This window comes from Rattus rattus, chromosome 5 (assembly GCF_011064425.1).
Source record: "Rattus rattus isolate New Zealand chromosome 5, Rrattus_CSIRO_v1, whole genome shotgun sequence".
Taxonomy (NCBI): domain Eukaryota; kingdom Metazoa; phylum Chordata; class Mammalia; order Rodentia; family Muridae; genus Rattus; species Rattus rattus.
In genome coordinates this window covers 107,511,666-107,536,795 of record NC_046158.1, presented here as the reverse complement: position 1 = coordinate 107,536,795, position 25,130 = coordinate 107,511,666, and the positions used below count along the sequence as shown (strand labels likewise).

The following is a 25,130-nucleotide window of genomic DNA, read 5'->3' as shown; positions in this document are numbered from 1 at the left end:
GTGGAACTCGGTCTGGCATATCCTCTTTTTTTTTTTAAAGTTTTCCATTTTACTTTCTAAGTCTGTAACCAGATAGGCATAACTTGTACAAAATTGTTTTGTTTTTCAACAATTTTTCAACTCTTAAAGGGCTCCTGACTCCAAATTCTTTGAGAGTTGCTGTCCCACTGGGGCTCTGAGAGAGGGGCAGGGGGAGGCTCTTCCTCCTGTGAAAGGAGGAAGAAATGAGAGGCAGGTGGCAAACAACAGCAAGTGTGCAAATGTTGGGCTTTGATTGTGGGAAAGAGAATGAACACAGTGAGGGCCGAGACAGGACCCAGTGCATGGGGGTGGGGGTGGGTTGGGGGGATGGGGTGGGGAGGGCATTCTGCCGTGCTCCATGCCACAGCTCCATGTCATGCTGCAGTGTCCTCAGAACCGATGGGTCTTGGGGTCTTGATCTCCCTGGGGAGACACCCACCCTACCAGCTCCTGAGAGCTTGCAACGCTTGGCTCTTATTTAGGAAAACCACGTTTTGGCTCCATCACAAGGAATTCTATTACTCACTCATTTTACTTACTTACTTATTTATCGATCTATCTTTCTCTCTCTCTCTCTCTCTCTCTCTCTCTCTCTCTCTCTCTTCCTTCCTTCCTTCCTTTCTCTCTCTCTCTCTCTCTCTCTCTCTCTCTCTTTCTTTCTTTCTTTCTTTCTTTCTTTCTTTGATGTAGATGTCTGCACGCCAGAACCTATCTATCATTTGACTTCAGTTACTCTTATCCCAACTTTTAGGAAACATACATGGAGTACGAACTAAGAAAATCACATTCCATGCTGAGTGAGGCAGGAAGAGTCGGCCCTCCGGAAAACCATGTTTATTTCACTAGTACTTCACTTTCATCCTGTACTTCACTGAAGCTCCCCGGAGGAGCGCAATCTGCCAGCAGCACTGTAGCACTGTTTCTGGCCTCTAAGGTGGACGGACGCACAAGTGCTCATAGGGAAGCTGGCTACTGTGCGACTTGATTTTAGATCAAGCAGGAAGTCATTTTCCTCTTTGTGTTTTTTTTTTTTTCCCCAAAGTTTACACAAGGTCAGAAAAACAGTTTGTAGCAGATGTCTCAGCAGCGTAAGGTACTCACATCAAACTGAAACTCCCAGAGATCAGTGCCAAGGCTTCTCCATGAGGGCAGGGGGTTGACCCCGACAAGCCAACAGATGCAAGCAGACAGAGGTGGAAACCCATCTAAATAAAGGCAACTTTCTCCACAACTAGACTGGCACTGACAGCTTCAGGGGTACCCCACCTCCACCCACCACTCCCAGTCTACACCACCCTCACCCCACCAGGTATTCCATTCTCCCACATTCCAGGGACAGACAGAACTAGGACCTCATTCATTCTAGGTTACTGCTCTACCGCAGAACCACGCCCTCGCTCTGTGTAATTTTTTCCCTTATGGTTTTTGGTTTAGTGGCAGTAATGTACAAACCAAGCACAGCCAGACTAGCTATACAGAGTACTCAGCAGAAAAAGCCAGCTCCTTCTCCCTTGCTTGGTCCCCTCTATGCAAGTTAAAATAAACCTGAGAGTTTTATAGTCCAACTCCTTGTGGCTTTCCTGGGTGAACAGCATCTGTGAGTCTCGGGTCTTCCTCCCACAGATCCTGATTGCTCCCGGTAGAGAATCCACAGTGCCTGAGACCTCTTCCTCCCCACCCGTCCCCTGGGCTCTAGTGAAAGGCTTTCCTTCCCAAGCCCCAGGCTGATAGTCGATAGCTCTCTTGCTTGCCCCACCCTAGTCATACAGAGACACAGGACACACGGACACACAGGCACACACATACACACACAGACACACACACACACACACACACACACACACACAGACACACACAGTTTGAGAAATGGCAGCCTGTGACCCAGACCTGAGGTATTTTAAGGAGCTTTGAGGAACAAGATGTTCCCTAGAGGGAAGGACAATCACAGTTGCTGAGGAAGCAACTTCCAGGAGCAGTTAGGTCAAATCTCTGAGTTCTGGATTAAGCAACCCTGAAATTTAATGAAATAAACAACCCTGTGCGTTCATCTTTTTTCCCCTTGAGTCTGTCTACCCAAGAATGAAACACACAGAATATACTGTATGGTAAAATGGCTTATTACTTGGAACTCTGGCTGCCCTGGTTTCATCCACTCAATAAATACTGAGTACTGATTATGTACCAGCACCCCCTCCTGCCCCCCAGGAGGTCTTTAATTCCTGTCCCTTACAGCTCAAATCCCCCCACACCCCCAAACCTCCAGAACAAAATGAAGCAAGACCTGAGAGAGAAGCTGAATGCTGTGCTGGAAGGTGGCAGGAAGGTGACAAGTACTAGAAAACCCCTGAAGACTGGATGGTCTGGGTGGGTGGGGAAGCAGGCTGTGATTTTCAAGGGAGGGAGAGGTTAAAGGTAGAGCTTTGAGAAATGCCTCAGGGAAATACCTAGGTTTAGGGAATAGCCTGGGGGAATCCTAGCATATAAACTGCCCAGGCCTTTTTCCAGAGTAGGGGTGGGGGTGGGGGGTGAAGAGTGGGGGTGGGGGGAGCCTGGAGCTCTAGAGGAGGACTGACAGATTTGGCTTTGTCAGGATTGTTCCAGCTGACCTCGGAAGAACAGACTTTAAGCAAGTTCCCGATTACGACAAAATAGGCTTAACAATGCAATGGGGTTCAATGCAATGGGGTTCAAAGCGAACCGTTTGGTAAGCACTGTAAGACTGAGGAACTGAGTTGTATAAATTCTCACTGTTGTGGTTAGTATGAGGAGTATTAGTAACTATATCCAGCTAACTAAAACAAGAACTAATTGTTAGCTGCTCATTTAAACAGATAGTTGGTGGGGGTCCTATTTTTTAAGTTTTATTTTTCATCTGCGTGTACGTCTGTGTGAGTGTACATCTTCTGTGTGGGTGTCCATGGAGTCTAGAGGAAGGCATTGACTCCCTTGGAGCAGGAAAGAGTTGGAGGTGGTCGTGAGCTGTCTGATACCGGTGCTCAACAAGAGGCCATCAATCTGTACGCTAAGAGAGGTCATAATCACCCACAGGACGTTCCACCATAAATAACAGCAGAAAAGGTCTTCGTACATTTCGGATTTGGAGTCGCTCAAGACAAAAGCCATTTACTTGTGTGTTATTTCTGGGGCTAAGGATTTTGTTTTCTGTTTCTGAGACAGGGTCTCTGTAGCCCAGGATGACCTTAAACTCACCACGCAGGTGATGTCTGATCCTCCTGCCTTACATCCCAACGGCTAAGATTACAGGCACGCGCCCACCACACCAGGTTAATTCCGTGCTGGAGATCAACCTGTGGGCTCCTGAATGACAGACAAACGCTCTACCTACAGGGATGCACCCTGCTCTGGGCATTTTGTTTGCAAAAACAGAAACCAGACCTCGTGTCTGGTAGGCAAACTCTCTACCACCCAGCCTTACAAAATGCTTCTTTAAAAGGGAAAAAAATTCAGATTGAAGTAATTTTAGATTCACAAAAAAGTTGCAAAAATAGCGCCAAGTTCCTGCTCCCCACCCCCCACCCCGCCTCCACTTCTCCATGAAAATGATTTTAAGCAGTCATAGTCCCAGGACGGAAACTGGGAAGGTGACTTTAGTACAATGCTAGTCACTAAAATTCAACCTTACTCTGATCATATCAGGATTGTTTTTTTTTTTTTTTTTTTTCTGGGGGAGGGCACATTGATGTGTGCATAATCCTACGAAATTTTAATCAGAGGTACAGATTTGTGCCTACAAAATTGTTCCCCTGTAAAAGGATTCCCCCACGGGAACAGGTCTAAGAGAGCCAATGGGAAGAGCTGATCCCTTCTCTACTGCGGTAATTTTGCACTTAGAGACGGTGATTTCAATGGAATCAGACCCTATGCAACCTTCGAGGCTGGCTTTGTTCACTCAGAATAATGGCCTTCAGACACAGTACCTTTCCTCCTGTGGCTTCGAGACAGCTTTTACAGTCAGGTAAGGAGGGATTGTGACAAGAGGAGAAAACTGCCAGGAGTGTGGTGACACTCCTGTGACCCCAGTTCTGCTAGAGAGGAGGCCAGCCTGAAGGGAGATCCTATCTGAAGCAAGTAAGTTTGCTCAGAGCAGTCCAAACTGCCTGGGCCAGTCAACGACTTCCCTATTATGATACTTTCTTGGATTGATAGGAAATGCTTGTATCCAGGAAGTTGTCTTTTTAAGATGAAGAGGTAGCCGGACTACCTCCAAATCACTATATAGTCAAGAATGGCCTTGAGTCTATGATGACCTTCCCACTCCCCAAGTGCTGAGATTGCAGGTATGTACCACCATGGCCCACTTCCATGGTGCTAAGAATCCAATGCAGGGCTTTATGCGTGGTGGGCAAGCATTTTACCAACTGAACCGCATCTCCAACCCTTAGGTCAACCACTCATGTGTTCAGTGGTTCATTCAGGTGCTCATCGAAGAGGTTACACTAGCTAATACTTCTCACATAATCAGTACACGGACTGCTCGCCTCTCCTGGGGACCTGACAAGTAGATGGTTGTAGTTGAGTATGAAGCAGAGGTACTGAAGTCAGAGGGGCTGTGAGTGCACAGATAAGGGCAGAGTGACCAGGCAGGCATTCGGAGATGAGCAGAGAATCATCTGATGGAATAGAGGCTTACCAGAAAGCCAATGAGGAGAAAGCTGGGCTAGAAGGGCCAGCATGGGAAACCAAGCAAGTCAGCACAGTGCCTTTGTGGACTTGCCACGGGCTCATGAGATCCCATGAGCAGCAGTGATGCTTCAGGAGAAAGGTAGGGGGATAAAGGTCAAAGGACTGAGGGCTATGGATCATCAGAGTCATCGGGGTCATCTTCGGCCTGCAGTGGGATGCTCTGTGCTTTAGGAGAAGCTGACAAAGCAGAGAATGACTCACTGTGTAGGTGGCAGGCTGGGGGAGGGGGAGAGCGCAGAGGACAGAGGGACAAGGAGTGCAGGGCCACAGGGTGCAGCAGCAAGAGTATTGGCAAGGAAGCAGGAAAATATGAATTAAGGGCATCTCTGTGGAAAAGCACAGGGGAAGGGGCTCAATGACAGTCAAGAGCAATGTGCTGCACCTGATGACTGACTGCCGGGCAGGGCAGAGAAAAGAATTTGGGTAAATTTCAGGTTTCCAACTAGGATTCATCATTGGCTCAAGCGGCCTTCATTGTTGGGCCTGAGCTTCATCATCTTTGCCATCAAACAAAACAAAATATTTGTAGGAGGGGCCAGAGAGACAGATCAGTGTTTAAGAGCACGTGTTGCTTTTGCAGAGGATCCAAATTCAGTTCCCGTCATGGTCATGGTGGCTCCAATTCCAGGAAATCAGACCCCCTCTATGACCTCCATGGGGACCAGGCACACATGGTACACATGTATACATATGGGCAAAATACTCATGTATGTAAAATAAATTAAATGTGTCTTTAAAAGATGACATGATTCTGAGACAGTGAGGCACCTGGTGTTGCCTCTTCTGCATAAGCCAGAGAAGCAGGTGGATGGCTGCATTTTGAGGCAATTGTAAGTTGGTTGGTTGACTTGAATGTAAATCTGACACATTATTTTGAAATAATCAACGTGAATCCTAAAAAACTTTAAGAACACACAGTTGGAGTAACAGCTCAATGATAAAGTGTATGGTTAGCATGCACATACAGGGCTAGGACCCTGCCCCCACACACATGCAAAAAGTGCCCTCACCAAAAGGAAAAGAGAAAGAGAGAAAAGTCAGAAACCCACTCTTCCAGCCTTTCACAACCAGGAGAATTGCTTGAGCAACGTAGTACACTGTGGTCATTCGGGAACTAGGTGGAAAATGCCAGCTCGGCAGCTTACACACAGGCTCTTCATTTACAGAGACATTAGTCGTTGCTTGGGAAATTATAGAGGAACTGGTGAAGCCCATGGATGTACAAGATGTTAGAGAGACTTTCCATTGTCGTGGGCTTTCTGATGGAATATTTACAGTTTTGAAGGGGCTCTCTTGTGATGTAGCTTTGGGCCCTCTCTTATCTGTCATTCCTAGACATTGAAGATGCAACCAGAGGAAGTTTTAGTGCCTGCTCTCTGAGGCTCTCAAAGAGAGCTAAAGGAATAAGTCAGATGAAGCACCTCCCCACTTTGGTTTGTGGGGAATATGTTCCCAGGACTCTTTCAATGTACACTTGAAATCTCAGTTCCAGACTCCAGAAATACATGATTTTCCTAGACATAGATGCCTCTGACAAAGTTTAATTTATAAACTAGGTACACTATAAGATCAATAATGAGAGCTACTAATAAAATAGAACAATCCCTAAAATTACTGTAATAAAAATTATGTGAATATATTTTCTTTCTTATTTCTGGAATTTTCTTCCAAACAATTTTTGGACTTGCAGGAAACAAAATCTCAGATTGGGTGGGTGGGTGGGGTTTACTGTATTATGATGGTGAGAGAATCTTCTAGCAAGATTGAGCCAAAAAAAAAAAAAAATCTAAAGAATAAAACCAAAAATGGTGTGATTTGAATCTGTGTAATCAGAGAGACAGAGGAGCCCTGGGCTTACTGGCCATCCAGTCCAGTCAGGTCTGTGGACACCAGGTTTGATGAGGGATGATGTCTCAGAAAATAAGCCAGAGTGCTCTTGAGAAAGGCACCCGGCTGCCAACCTGCACCCTCCACACACACACACACACACACACACACACACACACACACACACACACACACACACCACATCACACACACACACACACACACACACACACACATACATACCACACCACATCACACACACACACACACACACACACACACACACACACACACACACACACACACACACACACACACACACACAAATAGACCCAGGTCTATTTGTAGGTCGGCATAAATACAAATCTGTCAACGTTGCTTGCACATGGTATATAGCCTGTGCCTCTGTGCGTTATCAGAAAGTCTAGAAACTGGCAAGGCCTTTTTGGAAAAAGAATGGACTTTTCAAACTTTAAAATACATGCACTTTCCCCTTCTATCCCCCTTTATCTGTCTCTCCTAAAAGCAGATGATTTAAGACACATCACACAAACCAAAACAAACCCTGCAAAACCAGTACTGTGGGGCTGGTGAGATGGTGCAGTGGGTAAAGTCATCCATTTCCGAGTAAATCTGACCTCAGTCTCTGGAAGTCATGTGAAGGTGGGGAGAGAGACCTGACACCGCCACAAGTCACCTCTGACCTCCACAAGTCACCTCTGACCTCCACATGCCCTGTGGCAGGTGGACATATGCACACAGAGACAATAACATTGAAGATTAAAACAGAATATTTGAGGGAGTACATAGGTTAGTTACTAAAGCCATTCCACAATACACATAAGCATCTCAAAACAGCACGCACTCCACGATGAATGCTTACCCTATTTTTCTCAGTTAAAGAAACAAAACGTTGAGGCCAGCAAGCTGGCTTGGGAAATAAAGGCACCCGCTGCTATGCCTGATGACCTGACCTCAGTCCCTAAAACTTACATGGTGGAAGGAAGAAGAAAACAAAACCTACAAGTTGTCCTCTGACCTCTACCTGCACACCCAAACCTCCCACAAATGTAAAAAGAATTCTGAATTAAATATATCTGTCTTTTCAAACTATTAATCTTAGTATTGCTGGCTGCAATGGCCCAGGCTGTAATCCCATCACTTGACTTCGTAGGTAAATTCAGGTGGACGGTCAGGAGTTCAGGGTCAGCCTGGGCTATACAGCAAGTTTGAGGCCAGCCTGGGCTACATAAGACCATATCTCAAAATAATAATGATAATAGGAATGTCTTTCTTTTATGGACTTTGGAGCAAGTATCTCACAGAGAGGGTATTATTTGAAATTGAGATTAAACACACAAGTTCTCCTATTATCTATTCCTTGGAGGAACTCAAAGGTAGAGAACCCCGCATCACCTCTCCTACCATCAGGGGTTACAGAGGGGCCTCCTGACAACACCCGGGGCTGGAATTCACTTGTTTCTGTGGCCTCAGCTCAAATCATCAGTGGGGTCCTGCTTAAGGTGACTTGCAGTGGGGCACCAAGCACAAAGCCCCGGGTTTCAGAGACCATGTTCAGAAGGGAGATATATGTTAGTTACCACTTCCATTCTTACGTGGAATGAAGTTAAACTCTGATAAGGGTGGTGAAGGCTGCACACACGATCTGACTGGGCATCAAAAGGAAAGCAGAGGTACTAAGTGATATATGTATGCGTCACAGGACGAAGGGCAGGTTGGGAAGACACTGTGAGCAGACAGAGAGGGTGTTCAAAGTCCTGAGCTGGAAGACACATGATGTGTCTGAAGAAATGGAAGGGACTCTGTGTGGAAAACAGTGCTTAGTGAGCACAGGTAGAGGACTGGGTGCAGGGCAGGGGCCGGAGCATGAAGGGCTGACCAGGAAGGATTCTGGGTGACAGTCTAGATCAAGGGGGAGCCACCGAGGGGTCTCATGAGGTGGGTGACATGAGCTGCTGCTGAGGAGACCGGAGAGACGAAGGGACAGGATGGGAGCAGTGGTTTTGGCAGGAGCGGATGTGAACCACGGAGATGGATCGAGGCAGACTGTGCTATTGAAGCAGAATCCACAAAACTGCTGACGCTTGCAGCTTAAAAAAAAATGAGGAAAGGGAAGAGTGTCCTTTCCTTGATATTATTTAGCGAGAGGGTGGAATTCTGAGGCAGAAGGTTGAGGGGAACGCAGACTTGCACTTTAAAATGCATACGCACTCACCAAGTAGCAAAAGCTAAGGAGCTGTCTGGGCACAGGAGCTGGGAGCTGGGTAGAGAGGGCGGGGCCCAAGACATAAAGTTCCAGGCAGCCATCCCACAGTCGGCATTGAAGCTGGCCGCGGAACTCAGCCAGGAGGGTGTGACTCGGAGGGAAAAGGAGCTGGGCCAGGACCGAGCTGGGCACCCGATGTTCAGAACCGGCCCAGCAACAAAGAAGATGCAGTGAAGAGGGAAGGTAGCCAGGATCATGTGCCTTTTAAAGAGTCCGCCACGGAGCTCTCTGGCCCAGCTCTGCCTCGGGCACACGCAGACCCTCCCGATCATTGCTGAGTGCCTGAGAAAGGAAGAAGGGGTGGAGCGAGGCCACACCGTCAGATAGAGCTCAGAAAGGCAAGCCGGGGAGAGAAGAGGAGCCCATTGGCTCGAGCGGCATCGACAACGGAAGCTTCAGTGGCAGGGCTGACAAGAGCCAGCCCAAGAGCAGGAGCAAAGCCAAGGCGTTCTGGTTTGGATGGAGATCAAGATGACCATGGAATGTCAATTCACCAGCCATCCCACAGTGACTCACAAGCTTCCTGTCACAGTGCTCTGCGACCGATCCACTCTCTTGGCATCCAACCTCAATTAGGTCTTTACCTTAGTGTTTCCATAGGGTGATTCCTGCCAGGTAGGCCAGGCCACAGTGCCACGGAGATGTGAGCAGGGCTCTGGATGCCTGGGCTGGATTCTATCGAGGGGGGCACCTGAACATCCCACCTCTCTTCCAATACACCTATTCCCCTAGTGTTCCCATACCTCCTTCTGCCCTTCTTTTTGACCACTGTTGGGGTATAGCAATCATCACCAAAGATTTGTCACCTTTACAGTTAGAGGGGAAGAAATGAATGAATAAATGAATGAATTCAACGCATGCGCATAACGTTCAGACTTACCAGGGACAGTTAGGACAGACGGGGACCTTTCTGGTTTTTCATTAACACGGCTGCTATTTTGAACCCAGAAGATGTTGACGGGCTCAGGGGGGCCCACAGCCTGGCAGGTGAGGTTGAAGGCTGTGTTTCTGGTGACATTCACGCTCTCAGGCTGCTTAGTAAAGTAAGGGAGTCCTGCAGAGAGAGAGTGGAGCGGAGCATGCTTTAACCAGATGCAGAGCCTTTAAAGACAGGGATCGGGGGTTTCCCGGGTCTGAAATAGCCAATTGTCACCTCCAAGTAGAGTAATAAAGAGGGCAGAGGTTCCTGGCTCCCGGTCCATCCCCAGTCAGCTTTCTAGGACACAGTTTTTCTAGTCACTGTGCACGGTGATTCATGCGCTTTGGCCAGAACGGAATCCATAGCCAGCCTTTAAAGCAGGTGTTTGTTGCTCAAGGGCTTGGCACTGGTTGGCAGATTGGCAGTATTTCTCACCAAAACAAGCAGAGTGACACAGGAAAGGTGGCTAGCATTATGAATGGACCCAAGTTCATCCCAGCAGCCACATCAGGCAGCTTGTAACTACCTGTAACTCCCACTCGAGGGGATCCGGTGTCCTCTTCTCCATCCCCTTTCCCCAGTACACACACACACACACACACACACACACACACACACACACACACACACACACACACGATTGTGTGAAACTAAAGAGTTTATAGCAAGCACTCACTTGAAGACATAATCAGCAGTTCTATAGTTACAGTCCTAAGATCTAAGGAAACCCCAAAATCTGGCCCACAGAAAAGCTTGGGAATTTTCAAAGAAAGCAATGAATGCTTGCTTGAACCACATGCCCAAAAGTGTACCAGGGAGAGCTGGCTACCCTCAACACTTAAGTCACGGGTTTTATAAACTCGTGTCTCACAAATCCACACAGGATAATAGGTTTCTTTTTTTCCTGTTCCAAAGCTTTCAGGATTCAGACTTTTCCCCAACTTGTGTATTTTCCTGGGATCCTAACAAGGAAACTGTCTACTAAATACTGTGTTTTACAAGATTAATGTAGAGATGCCCTCCTGTTGACTGATCCTCACACAATCCTGGCATTGGCTGTCTGGTCTGGAACGCGCCCAAGCAAAGGTCCATATGATGTCCATCTGAGGCCCGTTGTCCTGTCTCTTCCCCTCCACACTTACCTGCTGTAAGTCTGACGGACTCCTTTGTCCCTTTCTTCTCCCTCTCTCACTCTCTCAAGCCTTCTGCTGTGGTACTGGGCATCAGGTTCATGTGCACAAGGGAATAGGCACTAGAAAAGCCTTTAGGTGGGAACGAGATGTGGAAGGTGAGGTAATAAGATGAGGATGCTGCCAAGGACGCTGTGGAAGGTGGCACCTCATGGTTGGGGAGCAACACTTAGGCAATAGAGGCCCCGTAGTGGAGCACATGCTTAGTTAGCATGCACAATTGCCTGGGTGGGAGGGAGAAGGTGTACACACACACACACACACACACACACACACACACACACACCCCTAGAGCCAAATCGATCACTACATCATCACCTAAAGTCTAAAAGAGGATTGTGTTGTAAAATCCCAACACTGACAGATCCATAGGGCTGACGGAGTTATAAACAGGCAGACCAAACCCCGAGCGTCACCTAGGAGACATGGGATGCAGCCTCTACCCAGCTCTCGGGCAACAGGATATGGCTTTGGGCTTACCTTGGACTTCCACGTATATGGGATCAGACACAATCTCTCTATCGTTCACCTTCATCTTACAGATATACGACCCATTGTCTGAGCGCTGCACACTGGTTATGCTTCAAAGGAAACACAGGAAGAAATTTGCAGTGACTATCTTTTGAATCTCCATTATAGAAACAGAAAATCCTTCAACACACTTATCATGTGGTTAATTTTATGAGTCAGCGTGGCCAGGCTGTGGTGCTTGGTGGCCTACAAGCTGCTGTAAGAATATTTTTCAGACGCTCTGAACATTTAACTCGGCCACCTTTTAGTAAAGCAGATGGCCCTTCCCAACATGCGTGGATCTTTCTAATCAGCTGCAGACCAAGGTCCCCTGAGGAATGTTAGTGTCAACCTTCTAGGGTCTCCAACCAATACCCGGCTGGTTTCATATTTGTTAGTATTTATTATAGTGTGAATTCATTGACCCTTTCTCTCTTTCTCTATTACATGAGACAGCGTACGCTCGCACATGCACACACACACACACACACACACACACACACACACACACACCCCGTCACTCTTGCACTCACATCTCTTGCTTTCATATCTCTTTGAATCCCTAATACACATACTATCAGGTGTCTTGCTGTCCTCGGTGACCTCTAAACTATGGCTTTGGTTCTTCTCCTTTCAGGACATTTTTGGAAGTCTGGGGAGTTTTTGGCAGTCATTAGGATTATGGAATTCCATAGTTTTCAAGGTCCTGAACAATCGTTCTATATCCCAGATAATTTTCTGAAATTAGTTCCTGCTTCTACCTTGCATGGTCTCTAAGTCACCTAACTGCCTAAAAGTACAACTACTGTGAAAATGGAGGGCTGGTAACCTCTTGTCTGGTTTGGAAATTTCTGGTGCCTGAGTCATCTTTTCTTGTTTTAGATTTATTCCCTCCCACTCTGTGCGTGTGCGTGTGTGTGTGTGTGGGGGGGGGTCCCAGTTTGCTCACATGTGTACAGATGCCATAAGAGGCCTCCAATGCCATGGAGCTAGAGTTACAGGCAGTTGTGTGTTGCCTAGCATGAGTGATGGGAACCAAACTCGGTCCTTTTAACCAGAGCCTCTCCAGCCCCACCTAAACCATCACTCTGGCTGGCCAACATCACTGTGCTAATTCTGTGCTCAGGTGGTGGTGGTCAGGGAGGGAGACACAGACAAGGGACACATGACTGTCTCCTCTTTCCTTTCTCCTGGCATGGTCAGGCCAGTGCTGGCACATAGAAATTTGTCTTGGTTTGTTATTAGTCATCTTAGCCTTGCTTAGCTTACGTTCCAGCTGGAACACTTGGAAAATATCTGACCCATCTGGCACAGGGCTGTGTGCCTGTGATCTCAGCCCTCAGGAGGCTAAGGCAGGAGGACTGTGGGTGTGAGGTCAGCATGGGATACACTTTGAGATCTTGTCACAAAACAAAAAGCAACTTTGGCTACTACTGCCTCCTTTCCACCTTTGCAATGTGTTTACAAGCAGCAGGTTATACAGCATACATAAAAGCTTCAGGCAAAATGGCTCAGAGGGTAAAAGTGATTGTCTGTCAAACCTGGGGACCTGAGTTCAATCCCCAGGACTGAGCTGGGAACAAGGACAAAAATCAGGGACAGGGACTGTGAGGCACAGTCCTGGCAGTTTCATGACATGAGCAGAAGTAGAGACAGGGCTTCCTTTCAGAGTTAAAATGAAGCATGCAGGAAAGAAAGGAAAAGGCATGGGAAACAAACAAACAAACAAACAAACAAGATAGAACATACCCATAGCACAGTATATAGTGATTCACCTAGACACATAACTTCCACACCCACAAAAATACAGACCCTGGGTATTGATTCTTACCACTGCTATGAATAAACACTGCATTGGCACACCATCACGGGGATGGGCACACACGCAAGCATGCACAGTATTGATTGCACATGGGCTGAGAGCTCTGAAAAGATGCCTAAGGACGGGTAACCTCAGCCCCCATAAGGATGGGTAACCTCAGTTCCCCACAAGGAGGGGCTAGGGGCAGGGATGGAGGGGAAATGTTTTAAGCAGCTGAAATGCATTGAAATGTTTCCTTCCATTTTTATGTATTTATTTTGTGTCCAAGTACATGTGGTGTGTGTGTGTGTGTGTGTGTGTGTGTGTGTGTGTGTGTGTTTGTGTGTATGCATGCATGTGCATGCATGCATGCTACAGTGCATGAGTGGGAATCAGAGAACAACTTTGGGGAGTTGAAGGATCTTCTCCTTTAACCGTGTAGGTTCCAGGGATCAAACTCAGATCGTAGGACTTGGTGGCAAGCACCCTTACCCACTGAGCCATCTCTCCCCTATGCTTTTTGTTTTTATTATTTCCTATGGTAAATTTGATGAAGCCATATGAAACACTGTCTACATTTAATGCTTTTCCAGATAATCAGTCAATTACAAAATACTTCATATGTGCCAATGAATATATATGTAATAATTATGTATAACTTACTACATTATATATGTAGCTTTATTAATCATTACTTTTTCCCAGTTATGGCTTAGTGTATTCATTATTTAGGTCTAAGTAGCACATACTTTGTTAACTTTACTTCTTGATGCATTTCGTGGGTGTTAATTTACATAATATATTTTAATTCTTAAATTTATAATTGTTCATGGTGCTTTAAAAAATACTATGGGTCTGGTCAATGCAGTCCTGATGCAGAACACTAGCAGCACAGCCTCTGACCCTGGGTTCTGGCTCTAGCATCACTCCTCACCCAAGGTATGAGAATCCCATCAGCCTTTGAAATACAAACGTCTGGACCAAGAAGTCTGAATGAGGTGATCCAGACTGAGCTGCAGTGTCTAGACAGGAACCACCTGGCCAGAGCTGCAGGGCTGGCACTGAGGAAGCCCACACTCCGGGGAAGTGGTGGCTGGGCTGGCCCCAGGACAGTTCACTAGCAGCCGGCATCTCCATCCCTCTGTATGCCAATGCTGGGCTGGCCTACAGGGAAATGTCTCCTGAGGAGCAGTTAAACTCTCAAGTCTTCTTCAAAGAAATACAAAGAGGCATAGGTACTGTATGACTCTGCACAAAGGAGAAGCTTAGAGCTGTCAAACGCTTGGACAGGGAAGGTAGATAATTGTTACTGTGGGGGAGGGGCACATTTCAGGGAATAGGAAGGTCACACAGTCAAGGTAAATGTTCTTATTACCATTGACCTTTATACACACACACACACACACACACACACACACACACACACACACACACACACACATACACACACACACATACACACCACACATGCATACACCCTCACACTCACACACACCACACACAGGGCACACACCAATACACCACACACACCCACCACACATGCACACACCCACACACCCACACATGCACACACACACACTTCCTCACACCCACACACACACCACGTATGCACACACCAATACACTCCACACACTCACCACATACATATACACCACCACACACACACACACACACACACACACACACATACATACATACACATACACACACACACATGCACAGAAAAACACATACATACAGTCAAACACAATGCACACACACATACACATACACACTCATACACATATACATACACACACACACACACACACGGCTTAAGTAGTTACTGATTTTATATACAGTTTACCAAATACAAAAGCAAAAAAAAAAATACAATTTAATAAATCAGTGCAAAGACCCACTGAGAAGTCTTGCTCTTGCCTGTTGTAAGAGTGTGCAGTGGAGACCCAAGTGAAAAAGTCACTGGGTGGACAGTTTTGTGACTGTGAATCAAGTCCATGACCCTCATGTCCTGTGGTTAACAATAACTTTGCCCATGGTCCTTTGGCTAAGGGAACTGTGCTGTTGTTTCCCAGATTTCTTCTTATACTTGATTCTATTCCCCTTCCCTTTCTTCTTCCTACAAGTTTTCTTTGCTGTGTGGCCCAGACAGACCTCCCATGTGAGATCCTCCTGCCTCAGCCTCCAAACTGCTGAGATTACAGGCATGCTCTGTCAAGTCCCGTTTGATTCCTCTCCTCCTCCTCCTCTTCCTCCTCCTCCTCTTCCTCCTCCTCCTCCTCCTCCTCCTTCCCCTCCTCTCCATCATTATCATCATCATCATCATCATCATCATCATCATCATCATCATCATCATCATCATCATCATCATCATGATGTGTCTGGCAGCATGTATGTCTGTGTATCCTGTTTATGCTTGGTGTCCCTGAGCACCAGGGACTCAGATCCCTTGGAACTGGAGTGAACAGATGGCTGTGAGGCCACCATGTCAGTGCTGGGAACTGAACTGAGTTAAGAGCCTGTGCTCCTAACTGCTGAAACATCTCTCCAGTCCCTGGATCCCATTTTAACTGTTACCAAGAGCAGTGAGATAAAGGAGTGACAACAGAACCTCGGTCCAGGAAAGGCCAAGCATAGGGAAGTTAGGCTCACAGGGTCTATGCACCTCCACCTCAAAAACAGCAGAACCTGCTCAGAGACTGGTGAGAAGGCCCCGGGTCTGCCTCCCTAGGGCTGGAATATCCAGCGCATGCCACCACATTCAGCTTTTAAAACATGGTGTGTTCTGGGGATCAAACTCAGGTCCTTACACCAAGTACTTTACCTGTTGAGCCATCTCCCAGGCCTAAAGGACCATTTGACATCCTTGGGGCTGGCATCATATGGTTGGACCAAGCCCATCACTGTGGAAAGCCCGGGAGCTGTGGCAGCTGACCCAGAGTCACACAGATGGCTGTAACAGCAGGGCTGCGCTCTCTTCGAGTGGCACCTGACCTATGCAACCCTACTGTTTGTTTCTTTAAACACCCCATAGGTGCTTATGGAATGTCACCCCTTTCTCTTCGTAATCTTTGTTTATGTAAAACATCTGCTTTCTGAAGTAGACGCAGGAAAAAATACCATCAGAGCCACTGTCTGAGAAGGGCAGCTCCACAGACCTTGCCAGAATAAAATGAACCAAGAGACCCGTAGAAGTTTGCTCTTTGCCCAGAAGCAAAGCACAGCTAGTGGAAACACTGACAAACTAGATCCCGGGCAGAGTCATGTGGACTGTGGGAACCGTGAGGCGGCTTTCTGAAAAGGAAACACAAATGATTCACCTAAAGGCAATGACACACGTGGGATCGTGCCAAGGGTCAGGTCAGAGAAAGTGAAAAAACAGTGCAGATCAAAGAGTGCCCCACTCCAGGGCAGGCGTCGGAAAAGGGGCCCCGCTTGGACTCTGAGCGGTTCTCACCTCAGTCTGAGCTTTAGGTAACAAGGGACGGAGTCAGTTCTTCAATCGTACATGAAAAACATAAAAGATTAACCCCCCCTCCCCGGTTTAAAAAAGTCAATCTGAATACAGAACTCTGATTGTTAGAGGATGGGGAGTGGGTAAGGTGGGAGGAAGAGAGGCTGCACACAGGAGCCGCAGTTGGGTGAAAGGAATCTATCTCAGTGCTCCACGGCAGTGACAATCTGGTATATGTCTTACAAAGATCTAGAAGGGATCTAAATGGTAAGGAAGAGGAAATACTAATTACCCTGATCCGATCAGTTATGTAATGCACATACTACAAGGCACCTCATTAATATGCACGACTAATGCATGTTAATAAAAATAGAAGCCAGGTAATAAGTGAGGAGATAGAAGAGAAAACCCCACAGTCTACCACCTCTGAAAACGATGGCTCAACTTTCGGAAGAATAGAATATCCCAGATGCTTGTCCCGCCTTGGCTGATGGCAGTTACTCTAACTCATCAGCCTTACCTTTGAAAAAAAATGGAAGGAATATTGAGACTGTGGCTGACAGCCTGTCTCATTCCCTAAAACGAGCTGCAGCAGAAAGAAGGCAGGAGATGGTGAGAGGCAGAGGGCGGGTGACAGAGTGAATCAGAGCACTGGGACAGCTATACTGTTTTAAAGTTCCCATAACCACTACAGGGCATTGATGCTGCCTGGAGTGTGGGCGTGCGTGTGTACCAAGTAGGCCAAGTCGGTTGGTGGGTCAGACTAAGTTAGCCACCTGTCTTCGGTCTCTCCAGAACCGGAATACATTATCTCCCACTGAGGACTGAACTCAGGTCCCCACGCTTACAAGGCAAGCGCTTTAGCAACTGAGCCATCTCTCCAGGAGCTGGCATTCTTTTCATGGTCCTTTATAAAGCTACTTTCCTGGGGCTGGAGAGATGACTTAGCAGTTAAGGGCAGGCACATGCTGCTGGGGCAGAGACCTGGTGTTCAGCTCCAGGATGCACGTGGTGATTCACAACTGTCTGTAACTCCAGTTCCAGAGGATCTAACACCTTTCTTTAGCCTCTTAGGGCACGAGGCACATACACAGTGTATGTCTACACATTCAGGCAAACATAAATAATATAAAATAAATTAATAAATTATTTAAAAACAAAAAAATCTAAGCACTTTCTTAATCCAGTCTTGTAACCTCAGCATGTAGGTGGATCAGGAATTCAAGACCAGCCTAGGGTTGGGGATTTAGCTCAGTGGTAGAGCACTTGCCTAGCAAGCGCAAGGCTCTGGGTTCAGTCCCCAGCTCCAAAAAAAAGAAAAAAAAAAAAAAAAAAAAATAAGACCAGCCTCAGCTATCTAGCAAGTTCGGGGTCAGCCTGGACTGTCGGAGAGCCTTTCTCTTTGGTTGAGGTATGGCTCAGAGGTAGAATGTAGGCTTCACATGCTCAAGGCTCTGGGTTCCATTCCCAGAACTGAAAATGAAGACAAGTTCCAAGTTCTCTCTCTCTCTCTCTCCCTCTCCCTCTCTCACGCACGCATGCACGCATGCATGCACGCACACATGCACAGGCACAAACATGAACACACCCCCTTCATACACGCTGTTTCCCACTCTCTGGTAGCCATTGGATCTAAGGTGTACTTAATACTGACCTTAGATGAGTTGGGAGCAGCCCTCTAAACCCTCAGAGCGTGTGTTAGCCAACAGTTACCACAAAGCAAGCTCATTTAAAAGAAATCAACAACACAGCCAGGTCAACTATGTATCTACACTCTAAAAGGATCAAGATTGCTTGACGAACAATCATATATACAAAGCCAGGGTGCTCTTTCCTTGGGGATTCTGCTTTGGAGGGGGTATTAGCACGATGGCATTTAGAAAAGAAGGACACATACCTGAACAATGCAATTATTGATACCCCTTCCTCATCAGGATAAAACTGTGTGATTGAATGGTGCGCCCCAAGCAGTTCCTTTCCATCTTTCCACCACGAAATGCCAGCTGTTTCTTGGTACATGTTAGGAATGTTGATCGAACAATTAAATTTGACACTTTTATGTTCCGAAAGTATTATGCGTCCAATTGTGTTTTTAAACGCAACAGGAGGCAGGAGGTTTGATGCTGCAGAGGTCATCTGGGGAGTGGCTGTGTGTGCTGGATGTGATCTTCCAGTCTGGGATGGTGACAGCTGGTCCCCACTGGAGTGAGGGGCGAAGAATGGCCTATGGTCAGCTGGTAGGCTCCCTGGTAAAGGCCCTGAAAATGGCTGGTCTGACTTGGCTTCTTCCCCCTTTTCAGCAGTGCCTGCGAAGCAAAATAGTAGAGTTTTAGCCTTTAAGATGATGGAGAAAAACTTCAGATGCTGACGCCACACCAGTCGGTGAAGCAGAGCATCCTCCATGGCCTCAGAGAAGATAAACACGAAGTTGGATGCAAAGGCGTAGCTTGTCATCCAAGCATCTGTGAGGCTGAGGCAGGAGGGTCGAGAGCTCAAGACCAACCCGAGTTACGCAGTGAAAATCTGTCCCAAAAGAATCAAGAGCTGGGATGTAGCTCAGTGGTAGAACACTGCCTCACACACACAAGTCCCCCAGTTCAGTTCCTAGCACCTTAACAAGGAGAAAAGAGGGGGGGAGAACTTCCTGACAGATACGCACATCTGACGACTATCCTCAGTTAACAATTTGTGTACCCGGGTGCTTCTCAACCTGTAGGTCTCCTCCACTTTGGCAGCTCTATTTCCAAAAATATTTACATTATGATTCATAACAGTAGCAGAATAACCACAGTTATGAAGTAGCAATGAGAACATTTTATGGTTGGGAGTCATCACAATATGAGGAACTGTACCAAATGGTCACGGCATTAAGAAGGCTGCGAACCACTGTTCTAAAGAATACTTAAGAAAATTCTGGCCTGGTGTGGTGGTGCTTGCCTTTAATCCCAACACTCAGGAGACAGAGGCAGTTGGATCTCTGTGCGTTCAAGGCCAGCCTGATCTACAAAGCGAGTACAGGATAGACAGGGCTCTATTACATAGAAAAACCCTCTCTGGGAAAAAAAAAAAAAAAAAAGAAGGAAGGAAGGAAAGAAGAAAGGAAGGAAGGAAGGAAGGAAGGAAGGAAGGAAGGAAGTTAATTTCCTGGGCTGGTGAGATGGCTCAGTGGGTCAGAGGTGTTACTGCCCAGCCTGATGACCCTGAGTTCCATCCCCAGAGCCCACACAGTGGGAGGAGAGAACTGACTCCTGCAAGGTGTCGTCTGACTTCCACATGTGTACAGAAGGATGTGCACCACCTCCCCTATACACACCAAGTATATAAATTTTAAACAACAAAGTTTCTCTGACAATTTTTGTCAAGTGGTAACTCACTCCAAGTTCTATATACATAACCTAGCAGGAAAGTGACAGCTATATGAGGGTCTAGGGTCACCTTTCCTACTCCCCATCTGTTCAGTCAGACAACCAGAATGGCCACTGTGGGTCACAAAGACATGGGTTTAGAGGTTTTGTGTCCAACAGGGAAAGTTCTCTTAGGCTCCAGATCTGGACCTTCTAGCAAATGCATGTCTACACAAACGAGGCAGGAAATGTTTTTATCTCATCTGGTCTGCAAGTATTTCTAAAAATAGAGACTCATATTCACTGAACTTGAGCTTGTGTAAGCGGCACTTGGGAACACACATTCTCTGCTGGTTGCCGTTCATTCAAATATGTTGGCAGTGAACGGTTGAGGCGGTGAGCAAGGCAGACACAGCCCAGCACTCTATGCTGTGGGTTAGCGCCTTGCAGTGCCCTGGAGCACCTGGCCTTCCTGGGGGCCACACCCCCTGCATTGCTCAGAGTATCTCACCTGCCAAGCGCCTGATAGTAGGTGAGAGGGAGCACTGTGACTTCTGCTTAGGATTAAGCCATAATTAGAGAATTAAAAACACAGGGGCTGGCAAGATGGCTCAGTGAGTATGTCACTTGTTGCTGAGCTTGACGACCAATCCCAGTGACATGTGTGGAAGGAGAAGAGAAATGGTTTCTTGAAGTTGGCCTTTGACCTCCACATATATACACAAAAGAAATAAATATGATTTTAAAAAATGCTCAAGCCAGATGAGCGGTACACACATTTAATCCCAGCACCCAGGAGGTAGGAACGGGTAGATCTATGTGAACTGAGGCCAGTCTGATCAACATACCAAGTTCCAGGCTACATGGTGAGACTGTCTCAGAGAAAAAAAAGAAAGATGGGGGAGAGGTGGGGAGAAGAAAAGAAGGGAGGGGAGAGGGAGGGAGGGAGGGGAGGGGAGGAGAAGGAAGAAGGGAGGGGAGGGAGGGGGAGAGGGAGGGAAGAGGGGGGGGGGGGGGGGGGGGAGAGGAAGGGGGGGGGGGGGGAGGGGAGGAGAGGAGAGGGGGAGGGGGGGGGGGGGGGGGGGGGGGAGGGAGAGAGGAGAGGAGAGGAGGGGAAAGAGGAGAGGAGAGGAAAGGAGGGAAAAAAGAACACAGGATACTGTGGTGGTTTGATGAGACTGACACCCCCATAGGTTTATCTATGTGATTATGTGGTCCCCAGTTGGTGGAACTGTTTGGGAAGGATTAGGAGCTGTGGCCTTGTTGGAGGAAGTGTGTCATTGGGAGTGGACTCTGCCTTTTGCTGGTGGACCAAGATGTAAGCTCTTGGCTACTGCTCTAGCTCCATGCCTGCCTACCTGCTGCCATGATCTCTGCCATGATGGTCATGAATTCAGGTGTCAAATAAACTCTTCTATAAACTGCATTAATCATGGTGTCTTATATCAGTAAAAAATTAACTAAGATAAACACCAAATAAGCTTGAATTTTACAAATAGCATTTCATATTAAGTGTCCAGCCAAATACTCAACTAGCTAGTGAAGAAGAGAAGCAAGAAGTCTGAGGAAGGAAAAGAAGGACCTAGGGACCGCTCCTGTAGCTTCCTCCATGCCTTGTCACTACAGGCTGCATATCTACTGTTCAGCTGTGGCCACTGCTCTTATCCATAAGGAAACGTCTTGGGACACCCTTCACCTCTTTGGGAACCACTCTACCTGGCTCTCTTACTCTGGGATCGACTCTCAAGATTCCTCCTTTGGAAATGCCTCTTAGAAATTAGGGTGGATGCCAGATGGTAGGCAAGAGAGTCAATGTAAGAATTCAGAAAGGAAAATGAAGCAGGAGAATTACAGTAAAGGATGTGCTACCACAGGCCTGAGTTTACTAGAAACACCCATAGGCCAAGGGCCCCTTCCTTCCCTAACAAGGCACACTGGAGCCAGCTAGAACAGATGCCTCAGGAGCATTTCAGAGTCCCCGAGGGTAACCTATGACTCATGCCATTAACACACACACACACACACACACACACACACACACACACACACACACACACACACACACACACACACACAAGGATGTCACCAATAGACATGCCCATGTGGATGCAGAAAAGCGTTTAAGGTCTCAACCCTATACAGAGAACTACAGGCAACTGAAGAATGTTGAAAAGCTGGAGAAATAGTCTTCCCCAGGGAAGAGCACATCTATAGAATATCCAATACCAAATGGTCAGCCCTGGAAACATACGGTGACATTATAAACTGAACAGTTGTGATTATATATTTAGGAACACACACACACACACACACACACACACACACATGCACACACACACGCACACACACGAAGACATTTAAGATGCTAATGAGGCACGTATATGAAGTTGTATAGAACTGATATAGAAGAAGCTTAAAATTACAGAACTGGTATTATATAAAGATGTGCTGAGGATTAACTTACACACGTGGAGTTGAACCAAAAGATCTCTGCTGCAAAGGTAAGCACTATGCTAACCAGGCCTGCTAGAGATAAGTGAAATTTAGGATGCTAGGATGCAAATGTTTATTCAGGGAGCCTGACCAGCCATTAGGCTCTGCTTTCCACAGGAAGGAGTCAGCAGTGACTTACGACCAGCCATTAGTACTTCGTTCTCATACCAAAGACATACCTCTAAAGGGCATGGGCAGGGCGCAGAGTCACAACCATCATGAAGTCCCCTTTGCTCTTATCAGAAAAAAAAATAATTCTGCCAAGTGGACAAAATGGCCCTGGGTAACAACTATTTGAAAAAGGCCAACACTGGAAGACTTTTAAATCTGAGAATATGTGATATCCTTACTGTGTAAATCTCCTACCTGCCTAAGTAGACAGACTTTCCGACTCCTGCTTCCATTTATTTGAGATGGAACCTGAGGCTGGGACCCAGAAGAGATTTAAGGAAGGCAGAGCATGAAAAATGCATAAGCTACGGTGTGCCTCTTATACATGCATCTTGTGTCTGCTAATGAAGTCTTCCGTTGAGGTTGACCCTTATTTGAGCATTAGTCCCAGGTAACCAGGCACTTAAGGAAATCACCTTAATTAATCTGAAAGTGTGTGGAGTGATTCTTCCCTGGGCAGGTGCATTATTTCTTATTTTTATTTTTTTTAAATGCTTACATGTGTGGGTGTTTTGCATGTGGGTGTTTCTGTGTGTATGTCTGTACATGCAGTGTCTATGGAGGCCAGAAGATGGTGTCAGATCCTCTGGGACTAGAGTTGTAGACATTCGTTAGCCACCACGTGAGTGCTGGGAGTTGAACCTGGGGCTTCTGAATAGCAGTCAGTGCTCTTACCCTCTAAGCCATCTCTCAGCCCCTTATTTCTATAACAGAAATATACGTCACAGTATGCTTGAGAAAGCCCACTCTATGTAAATGACCCCAAATACCCGATGTGACACAAATGACCCCACCCTTTGTACAATGTGGTCATGGCAGTGGCTGTTCGAGCTTCTAAGCTTTCTTCTCACTCCAGCATTTCCAGCTCAGTTTCCTTTCTTGGAAATATATCATTTTCCAAAACAAACAAACAAACAAACAAAAAACCAAAAACAAAAACAAAAAAACCCAAAAACAAAAACAAAAAAACCAACCAACCAACCAAACAAACAAACAAACAAAAAACCCCAGCCCTGCCTCTGTTGGCATCAGGGTGTCTCCGATTCTTTGTTCTGGGATCTAATAACCTGGAAGTCCTCAGGAGGTGCCCACTGAACCCTGATATCCACTAATATCGAAAAGCTCTCTACATCTCCTTCACTGGAAATCTCCATGGGCTGGGAATGACATAGGGCATCATGGGTCAGCTGGGGGCTAGCCTTGAGCTCATTCATCTAGACAGATGAGCATGTCACAATGAGAGTGTTAATTTATTTTAAGGAGTGGTGATCAGTGGGACCCTAGAGAAGGGGCCCTTCTTTGGTCCTTACACACAGCCATACCAAAAAAGCTTCATTCACAAGCCAAACCCATGCTCTTCCTAGTCTGTGGGTTCCATCCAGTCCTGCTCTCATATGGGCTGTTCTCTCTGGTCATGCATTTCTGGGTGTTTAGCTCATGACTATTGACCTCCTCAAGGATGCTATTTATCACTGCAACTTTTGAGGGAAACAACTATAAAGAATCCAAATCATTTATATCAAAAGGGTAATAGCATTTCCATGTGTTCTTTGTGTAGGATCAGAGGGTCCCTGGGCCCCATATTTTATTTCCAACAACTTAGGGGCTCATCCAGAATTCTAATTCCATCTGCAAAGAAGTCCAGAAGACACATTGGAGAAATGTGTCTTATGGCCAGCCCCGTTGCAGTGGTCCTCTAGCTGGGCGTTTGATATTCCCTAGATCAGCAATGACAGAAAAGTCAGCAACACAGGGCCCACGCACAAAGGCAACCATGCAACTTTATTCACAGATCAAAGTAAACCAAAGTACTGCCTTAATGGTTGGGACCTGGGGTTGTTTGAGGGTGAATGAGATAAACATCTGAACAGGTTGTGAGCATGGAGCCCTCTTCACAGTTCTATAGCTGTTCAGGGGCCTCAGTAGACTTAGTAACAGGCCAGGCCTCTAGATGCAATCATAGGTTTATACCATTTACCTAGCGTGAGAGGTACCAACCTTCAATACTGTCTCGAAAGGGAAGCAGATGGAGCTGGGTGAAGCAGCAGAGTTGGAGTCCTTAGAGACAGTGAGTAGTGGGGTGCTGAGCCTCTCAGGGACTTTTTTTTTTTTAAGATTTATTTATTTTATTTATATGAGTACACTGTAGCCGTCTTCAGACACACCAGAAGAAGGCATCGGATCTCATTACAGATGGCTGTGAGCCACCATGTGGTTGCTGGGAATTGAACTCAGGACCTCTGGAAGAGCAGTCAGTGCTCTTAGCCTCTGAGCTATCTCTCCAGCCCCCATCTTGGGGGCTCTTTATTTTGGAATGGGGAATAATCAGGCCAAAATGAGCTCCAAGAAAGTAAACAGATTCTCCCAGACTTAGGCTAAATAATAGAATAATTTAAAACAGAAACAACA

At 46.7% G+C, this 25,130-nt stretch overlaps 1 protein-coding gene across 1 annotated transcript in view; it reads right to left on the bottom strand.

The window, feature by feature from the left end:
* Mertk (MER proto-oncogene, tyrosine kinase) overlaps nucleotides 1–19,167 on the bottom strand; it is a 74,491-nt gene extending 55,324 nt beyond the window's left edge. Inside the window, exons 1-3 of the mRNA XM_032902600.1 lie at nucleotides 18,611–19,167; nucleotides 11,429–11,529; nucleotides 9,720–9,893 (exon numbers count right to left, since the gene is read on the bottom strand). Coding sequence (XP_032758491.1) covers nucleotides 9,720–9,893; nucleotides 11,429–11,529; nucleotides 18,611–19,167 — 832 coding nt within the window. The remainder of the gene's footprint in view (nucleotides 1–9,719; nucleotides 9,894–11,428; nucleotides 11,530–18,610) is intronic.
* Between the last annotated feature and the right edge of the window lie 5,963 nt (nucleotides 19,168–25,130).